We start from the raw sequence: 8,738 nt of genomic DNA on the forward strand, positions 1-8,738 counted from the left end.
TTTTATTTTTTTAACCAGATGAAAATTGTAAAAGTTATTCAACTTTTCATTAACACCTTTTATAGTATTTTCTCCCTCAGCGCATATTATAGAAAATACAAAAAACTAAATATAAAAAAAAATGTTTGTACAATTTTTAATTTACAAGGTAAATTTTTTCGAAAAAGTTTAATAACTTTTGCAAATATAAACCGATTGTAGCAAGTAATGTCTCATTTTTGTCTATATAACATTAGCTTTAAAACACTGGTTAAAAAATTGGTTTTCATAAAAAAAAAATAAAATAACTATTGTAGAATTTGAAAAATTACGAAAAAAATAAAAAATGCTTAACTTTTTATAAAAACTTACATAATTTCATGAAATATTCAGACATTTATGAAAGATTAATTCGATGTCTCTCCATAATTGTTTAACATTTTGAAATCGGTCTAAAAATATATGAGTTAGAGGTACTATAGTACTATTACTTTCATACAAAAACTCAAAAAAAAAATCAAAAATGCATTTTTAACCGTTCATAACTTTTTTTTTAATGATTCGATTTTTATGATTAAAAATACATATTAAAGCCTAAAGTATTACCAAAATTTTCCACTGTGACATGCTAAGAAAAAATATTTATTATTTATTTAGATACATGGGGCATTTCATGTCAAGTGAACCAACTTTTGAAATCGATGTCTTCCGATCGGGATGAAATTTGCACCAAGGTTAGTTCTACAAGATCGGTAGAGAACTCTCTGAGTTATAGGCGGTCAAATTTTGACATTTTGGTCAAACAGGGGTTTTTTCTTATCCATGTATCTTATTACCTATTGTTCTTAGCAAAATGTGTCTCAAATAGTTTAGATAGCTCTTTATTCAATCTTTCGAAAAAAAATATTTAAAAAAAAAAATAAAAATTTTTTAATATTTTTTTTCCGAAATCAAAAACTTTTTTGACTTTTTTTTTAAATTGGCCCCTTTTTTTTTCTTAAAATAAAGCTTAGATATTTCCCTTGGTCGCTTAGTGGGATGCGAGTGGGATATCTATCAAAATAAATATTTTGTAACTCAAAACATACAATTTTTGACTTTTTTTGCAAAATCAAAAACTTTGTTGACTTTTTTTTTCAAAATGGACCCTTATTTAATTTTTTTTAGCTCAAACAAAAGCTTAGATATTATCCTTGAAGACCCTTTTGCTCGCTTAGTGGGATGCGAGTAGGATATCTATTAAAATAAATATTTTTTAACTCAAGACTTACAATTTTTGACTTTTTTTTTGCAAATACGAAATGGGCCCTTTTTAAATTTTTTTTTTGCTCAAAAGAAAGCCTAGGTCCATTCCTTTAAAATACTTTTGGTCGCTTAGTACGATGCGAGTGGGATATCTATCAAAATAAATATTTTGTAACGCAAGACATACAATTTTTTAATTTTTTTTTGCAAAATCGAAATTTTTTTCCAATATGAGTAGTTGTGAATTGTATGTTCAGCAACCATTAAATTTAATGGGCAATTAAAATTTGAAATTTAATGGGAAATTTTAAAATTTAATTGCCGAAATTTGAGAATTTCAAAAAAATTGTTTCGTTGAAGTGCGCCGCCGCCGCCGCATGTGTTTACATTAGTGCGTGTGTGTGATCGTGGGAAAAAAGTCAAGTGTTTGTGTGTATGTATATATATTTTTTGGGTGTTTGTCCGTCTGTGTAGTGGGTGTTCGTGTGTATGTAATTTCGAGTGTTTCTTTGTTTATGTCTGTCCAGTATGTTTTTTGTATATAGTCTTTGATTGTGTGCATATTTTTTTTTTGGGTGTTTGTCCTGCTGTGATTTTCTCTGTCCAAAGTTTTTTAGTTTTTGTTTATAAATGATTTTTAATTTCGAGTGGTTCTTTGTTTATGTTTAACAGTTATGTTTTTCTGCCGGTCTAGAAGGAGTATGTGTGTATGTTTTATATTTTGTATGTACGATCAGTGGATGAGGTTTTTAGTAATTTTCGAAGAATAAAGTATGCTGCTATTTCTGTTCGCCTGGCGCTAATTACATCTTTTATCCTGTAAATTTTTTAAAATTGTTGTCAAGTGAAATTTAAAGTGTACCATCGTACGTTTGTGTGTGTGTGTGTGGTCGAAGGAGATTGTTGTCAAGTGAAATTTAAAGTGTACCGTCGTACGTTTGTGTGTGGTCGGAGGAGATTGAAGTCAAGTGGATTGAAACTAAAGTATCGTTAAAGAGTTTTTCTTATTTTCATTTTCATAGAATATCAATAGGAGTAGTGGAAACTGTATACAAAAATAAAATTATCTTTTTGAAAAAGGTTTCTTTTTAATAAAAATTGTAAAAATAAAAATTCAGAAATATAAATTTAAAAAATAATAATTAAAAAAGCAACACACTCGAGTGTGTCTACTTTTTTAATGAGGATTAGTGAAGGATCGAACTCAGGAGTTCTAAGAATCGTGAACATAGCTTACATGGTTAGAGCGCTTTAACCATATAAACTATAGAACAACGAAAAATATTCGATCTTTTAATAAATAAGTGTTTCGTATCCATGCATGAATTCTTTTTTGGTTCTATTTATAACTTCAACAAAAAAAATCAATATCGTTTTATGAATTGAATTGTGTGTGTGTGTGTGTAAGAATTGAGCCGTCTGTCTGACTTTTAAAGTGTACGGTCCTTATAAATTTGGTTTGTTTATTTGTTTACATTAGCCGCGATTTGTAATTTGAGAATTCGTGCTAGTTTTAAAATTTTAAGAGGTTCCTTGTTTTTGTCAGCCTCTTGTTTTGTTTTGTTTTATTTAAAAAAAGAATTAAGTGCGTGAGTATGCATATTGAAATTGCTGCGAGCCTATTGCTATAGCGTAAAATTTCTTTCATGATCGTGCATGACTTTTATTGATTATTTTGCTTAAGATAAACAATTTCATTCATGATCGTAAAGAACACATCTGACCTACATATGTGACTGTAAGTAGAATGTTACAAGTTGGGAGAATTAAAATTGTGTGGTGTTGTGTGCTAAGATTGCTGAGAGCCCGATGTTTCTCTTTTAATGTAAACAAATATTTTGACTTGAAGTAAAATCAAATCTTATGGTAGAATTCATTTCAAGTTCATACATCTTACTGTGAAAACTTTTAAATTTAAAATTTTCGCATCATGATTTCCAACACTGAAATTATAAATTTATTTAACTCACGTAATTTTAAAAGGATAAATTTAATAGATCCGTCATATGAACTAGATATGCTATTATTAGAAATAGAAAGGCAAGATGGTACTTAACTTAGTTTAGCCTTATAGATTATAAGATTATAGTTATAAATAAATAAACAAAAAAGTTCTTCATAATATTGCTTTATTATTTCGTTTTCTTTGGTTACAAAAGTAAGTATAATTTGTATATTTTAAACAATTTTGCGAACAATTCCAGTTAAAGGTGAGTACTCAATTAAACGATCATGGAGTATTAAGCAATATGCTGATGTATTCTTGGGTATAGATGTCCTGGTTTCAAATTGAATTTTTAGATCAATAGGTCCTCCTTTAATAGATTCATTTTGATTACTGATATCAATTATAGCAATTGGATTATTTTTAAATTCTGTAAATGATAGGAGTGGCTGCGGTTCCTTCATATAATAGTTTTGTTGAAACTTTGCATACATTTCGTATAGGATTGCATAACGATTTTCATCAAACTTTAAATTTAAATCATCGTAAGGATAAGTATCCGAATTTAAGTGTACTTTAATATTCGATAAATCAGAATGAACAAATTTATTATCCTTTACAAATAAAAATATTACAAATCGTGGTCTTTCTCTGTTTGTAGAAAGTTTAACGTTCCAGCTGTGCTTCATTCCGCCCGGAAATGTGGGATTATAGTAGCAATCCCAACTACGAAATGCTATCGGCAAAGATTTTCCATCTTTAATGGTTTTCATAAATTGAATTTTCTTGTAGTCTGACAAATGAATGTGTTGAACTTTCCATACAATGCTTGTAATTGATACACTGATTTCTTCATTCGCATCAGTTGAGTAACAAGCATTTGTATCTTTTGAACTTCTTAAAAGAATTAAGTCATGCTTGCTGTTACAAATTACTTTATTAAAATCCTCAGCAAATCCAAGCAAACGGTTAAGTGGAACACAAAAATTAAATGATGACCTCGAAATATCACCCTCAGTACTCCATCCAGCATTGCTCATCATATTGCTTTCAAACGAATTTAGGGAAATGTAATTTTTAGCTTCGGTTGATATACCAAGATACCGCGTTCGATCAATTTCTATACCATTAATCTCATAACGTATTTCGTCAAACATATGTCCTACGCAGTTATTCCTTAGTTTAGCGTTAGGAGCATTTTCACTTTTCGCTGTTTTTAAATTTCCCTCTATATATAAGTAGCTTTCAGAAGGTAAAATATATAAATCTTGATTTTGAATTGTTATTCTAATTTCATCATTATTTTTAAAAGACTGTATATAGGGTACATAGCTATGATAATCTCGTTTAACAACATCCTCATCGGATATTGGTTCCTCAGCAATATTTAACATTTCAGACATTATTTTTTATTTTTAAATTAAGTAGCTTCAAGAAAGTCTTATTTTCTTCTGTTAATAGAGGTCTTGGTGGTTTGAAGGGTTGATCGAGAGTGGTGAGATTATTTTTTTTAGTTTTATATTTATTATAAATTATCATTTTTTTCTCGATCTGAGATGAAGTCGAAGTGTAATTTCTTCTCCTCTAAAATTTATTAAACGTCCTTCCTGATCTACGATCCGTATCTCAAGACAACTGATTTGCTTAACGTTCACTGGCAAATAAATAAGGTTTCTGGGTCTTTCAGTTAATTTATAGCCTGGAGGAACATCCAGAGCAAATTCATGAAGAATATGTGCTGGTGAGTTATTCATAAAAGATCCTGTTATGATATTACAATGTAATTGTAGAACATTGACTTTTAAAATATTTACTGGTAAATTTGATATATGCTTTTTATTTGGCTCTAAAACCATTTCATTGAAACCGAATAATGTCCTAATAGATCGATTTTGATTAAAAAATATTTTTTCATGTGATGAAATTATCTCAATTTGCAATGTGTTATTATTAGCTTCTATTTCAATAGACTTGTTAGAATTTTTAGTTTTGTATTCATCTTTAATATAATCAGCAATATCTTGTAATTCATAAGATCCAATAGGAATTTCTATTATCTTATCACCAATATGAAATAAATTGTTGTCGTAGTCTACATTCGGAATTGAATTATATGATTGAAAGTCAACCAAACAACATTCATAATCATCATCCCCCAATTCTATAGGCGGAGAATATACTGAGGACAAAATTGATGTTTTACCGCTCAATGTTAACATGGTTAATGTCAATAACTAAATAAATGAAAAACATAATATAACGTTGTTTTATATATTTTTATTCATATATTTTTTATTTTTATATAATAAATTTACAATAAATCATTTTTATTTATCCATGAATTATGTTGATTTGAAAAGCCCAACCATTTTACATAAACTTTGTTGGCCTTGGTTTTCAAGACTTTTTCAATCAGATATGAATTAGGATAACTTGTGCGTAAAATTTCCTCCTTGTAAAATCCTCCTTTTATTGGATTTCCTTCATAGTCCTCTAATATATATGTTGGAGGATTGGTGTTTTGTATAGATCGTATCGTAAATATTTCTGTAGTCCAGTTGGGAGTATATCCTTTTTCGAATATATTTTTATATTTACTGATACGTACATGATCTCCAACACGTAAATGGGATGGTTTGTATATCTTAAGATGGTTGTACACAGTATTTAGCAAAGATTTTTCATTAGAAGATGTTACATTGATAGGTGCCATTTTTATTGTGCGATGCGTTTTTTTATTATATATTTTTAATAAGTTTTTGTAAATATGTATCCACTTATAGTTGCCATTATTACTAAATTCCTTCCACATCATACCCTTAAATGTTCTATTAAAACGTTCTACAATTGAAGCTTTCATTACACTGTATGTTGAGTAATGATTAATTGAATAGTCTTTCATAAGATTTTTAAATTCTTTATTAAAAAATTCCTTTCCATCGTCAGTATGTAGATTTTTTGGAATGCGTCCCAATTTTATTATTTTATGAAATGCTTCTGATACATCTTTAGCTTTTTTATTTTTAATTGCTGCAGCCCAGCCATGTTTAGAAAAAGTATCAATAACGGTGAGTAGAAATCTATATCCATTATTATATTTAGAATATTTTCCCATTTCCACCAAATCTGCTTGCCATAAATCATCAATACCCTTCATAATAACTCTTCTTCGTACAAAATTTTTCCGTGCTTGTGAATGAAGCTCGTTTACTATTGATCTTTTCTCCATTGTTTATTTCTTTGATCAGCTATTACTTTATAGATTTCGAATATCAATTTATTCAAATCCTTAATTTTGTTTGCCACTGCAGTAAATTCTAGATTTAACTCTTTTCTTATAATTTCTTGAAAGTGTTTGATTTTCGAATGAAGATACTTTTGGTTGACTGCATCTGCGTCTTCTGTTGGGGGCGCGACATTTTTGATTTTTTTATCTTGGATATCAAGGTTATTATTTTCATCGACAATAATACCCAAAGTTTTCGAAACATCTTTCTTTATTAACTCTGTATTATATTTTTGATTATAGTAATGACCGAATTTGTCGACAGGCATTGATTATTATATATGATTATTTTATATAATTATTTCTGCTTCACGTAATTCTTCAATAATAGAGACAATTTCATTAGTGTGATTATTGTTACCGGCTTGTTGTGACCCAATCAACAGCTTAAGACGTTCTACCAATTCGTTGGGATCATCCCAGTATATATAGTTAGGTTTTTGAAGATTTACTTTCATAAGTCCTTGACCTGTGTGAGTATTATGTAATAATTTCTTGATTATTTCTTTATACTTCGTTCCTTTGCTTGCTTTAATTCTTCCACTAGGATTAAAATTCACTCTATATGCGTTTGTATTTAATAAAATTGTTTTATATATATCTAACTCAGATGCATCATAGTTTGTAGGCTTTTTATAGAAAAGAAGTTCAAATAAGCCAGGTGTATAAGCCCAATGCTGATTTCCTACAATTATTTTTTCAGCACTTACTTTTAAATTTTCTTTTCCAAATTTCCACTGACCACTATCATCTTTATGTGGACCGTAGACCTCATCTAGTTTTCTTTTACTTTTTAATAATGATAGATCAATAATATCATTATCATCGGGTTGTGAATAGAATGTATCTTCATTATCTGTTTCTCCATCTTCATGATAGGCATGTTCGGGCTCCTTCAAATATTCATCATTTTCTTGATTATCAAAACCGCTTTCAAAAAACTCTCTTCTTATAATTCTTTTTTTAGGAGTGCTAGTTGTGAATGACTCTTGAAGTGATTTATTAGGTTTAATTAAATTTTCATCCTTTGGTTTTATTAATTTTAAAGAACTCTCGTTTGATAATTTCACAAGTTTTTGTAGTGGCTCTGTTAAAGGTTTAAATGTGTTCTGTAAGTTGTTAGATGTTGCTTCTTCTACCATTTTTAAACTTTGAAACTTTTTCTTCAAAATTTTTCTTGATTTAACTAATTCCTTTAAAATGTTCTCGTCCTCCATTATTGAGTTGATAGTACGTCTTTTACTTTTAAACGCAGAAATTAAACTAAATGTGAATAAAAATATCAAAGCCTTTTCTATATCTCCCACAATTAATTTCATCATCTTTGCTAATATTCAAAAATCCATATTTATCTTTCCAACATTCACGACATATGTTGCGAAATTTCTCCAAGCTCATATCACCACCAACGTGATCGTTATATATATGTTTTAAATTCAAGTCATCCTGCTTAAACATAATTATCATATTTGCATTGTCTCGTATTAGATGTTTTGGTATACGTGTATATGTTTGACATAAATAAAATGAATCTACTTGTTTATGTCGCCCCATACAAAAATATGCTCGAATGTTATTTTGCTTTTCGCATGCCACATCATCAAATATCATCAGTGAATTTGGTTTAACATCATCAGAAGATACAACATCAGCATTATCAGAAAACGTATAATATCCCATTCCATTCACAGACGAAATAAGTTTACGTAAATATTCATATTTCGGTTGGCATAATGACTTTGAGTAAAGATATATATTTTCAAATTTTAATCCATTAGGGCTTTCAATTAGACTAAGCATTACATTTGTCTTCCCGCAATTAGAAGGTCCAACTATTAATGCTCTTATAGAATCTGGCAGTAAAGAACTATGTCTTTTATTATCATTTTGTTTGAAATCTAAATTTCGCACTAAAATATTTGATTGTTGCTTTATTAAGCGCATATTGATGACTAATCATATTTATAAAACTGCGTTATTATATACATACATATTTAAAATACAATTATTTTTTTCAGTGAAAATTTAAAAAAATCTATAAAATGATTGTATATCAAAAAAAGAAAATCAATTCAAAAAGAATCGTTGACGGGAGAGGACTATTAAACAATTTAATAGATTCATTACCAATTGAACTACACTTACCTGGCTATCAATTTTGTGGCCCCGGTACGAAATTAAACAAACGTTTAATACGCGGTGATAAAGGGATAAATCCATTAGATTCTGCATGCAGAACTCATGATATTGCATACTCACAGAATAGCTCTATCGATAAACGAC

At 28.8% G+C, this 8,738-nt stretch overlaps 2 protein-coding genes across 2 annotated transcripts; both read right to left on the reverse strand.

Annotated features, from left to right (window-relative positions):
- Positions 1–3,402: 3,402 nt before the first annotated feature.
- LOC135963759 (uncharacterized) lies at positions 3,403–4,572 on the reverse strand. The gene has a single exon (XM_065515736.1). It carries the CDS (start codon positions 4,570–4,572, stop codon positions 3,403–3,405), a length of 1,170 nt encoding a protein of 389 aa, XP_065371808.1.
- Positions 4,573–5,480: 908 nt separating this feature from the next.
- Positions 5,481–5,882, reverse strand: LOC135963769 (uncharacterized). Its single transcript, XM_065515747.1, has one exon. It carries the CDS (start codon positions 5,880–5,882, stop codon positions 5,481–5,483), a length of 402 nt encoding a protein of 133 aa, XP_065371819.1.
- Between the last annotated feature and the right edge of the window lie 2,856 nt (positions 5,883–8,738).

The sequence above is a fragment of the Calliphora vicina genome, chromosome 1 (assembly GCF_958450345.1).
Source record: "Calliphora vicina chromosome 1, idCalVici1.1, whole genome shotgun sequence".
NCBI classification, from domain to species: Eukaryota; Metazoa; Arthropoda; class Insecta; order Diptera; family Calliphoridae; genus Calliphora; species Calliphora vicina.

What these genes read in the sequence shown, in the direction of transcription:
- LOC135963759 (XM_065515736.1), bottom strand. Translation starts at nt 4,572, where the DNA reads ATGTCTGAAATGTTAAATATTGCTGAGGAACCAATATCCGATGAGGAT.
- LOC135963769 (XM_065515747.1), bottom strand. Translation starts at nt 5,882, where the DNA reads ATGGCACCTATCAATGTAACATCTTCTAATGAAAAATCTTTGCTAAAT.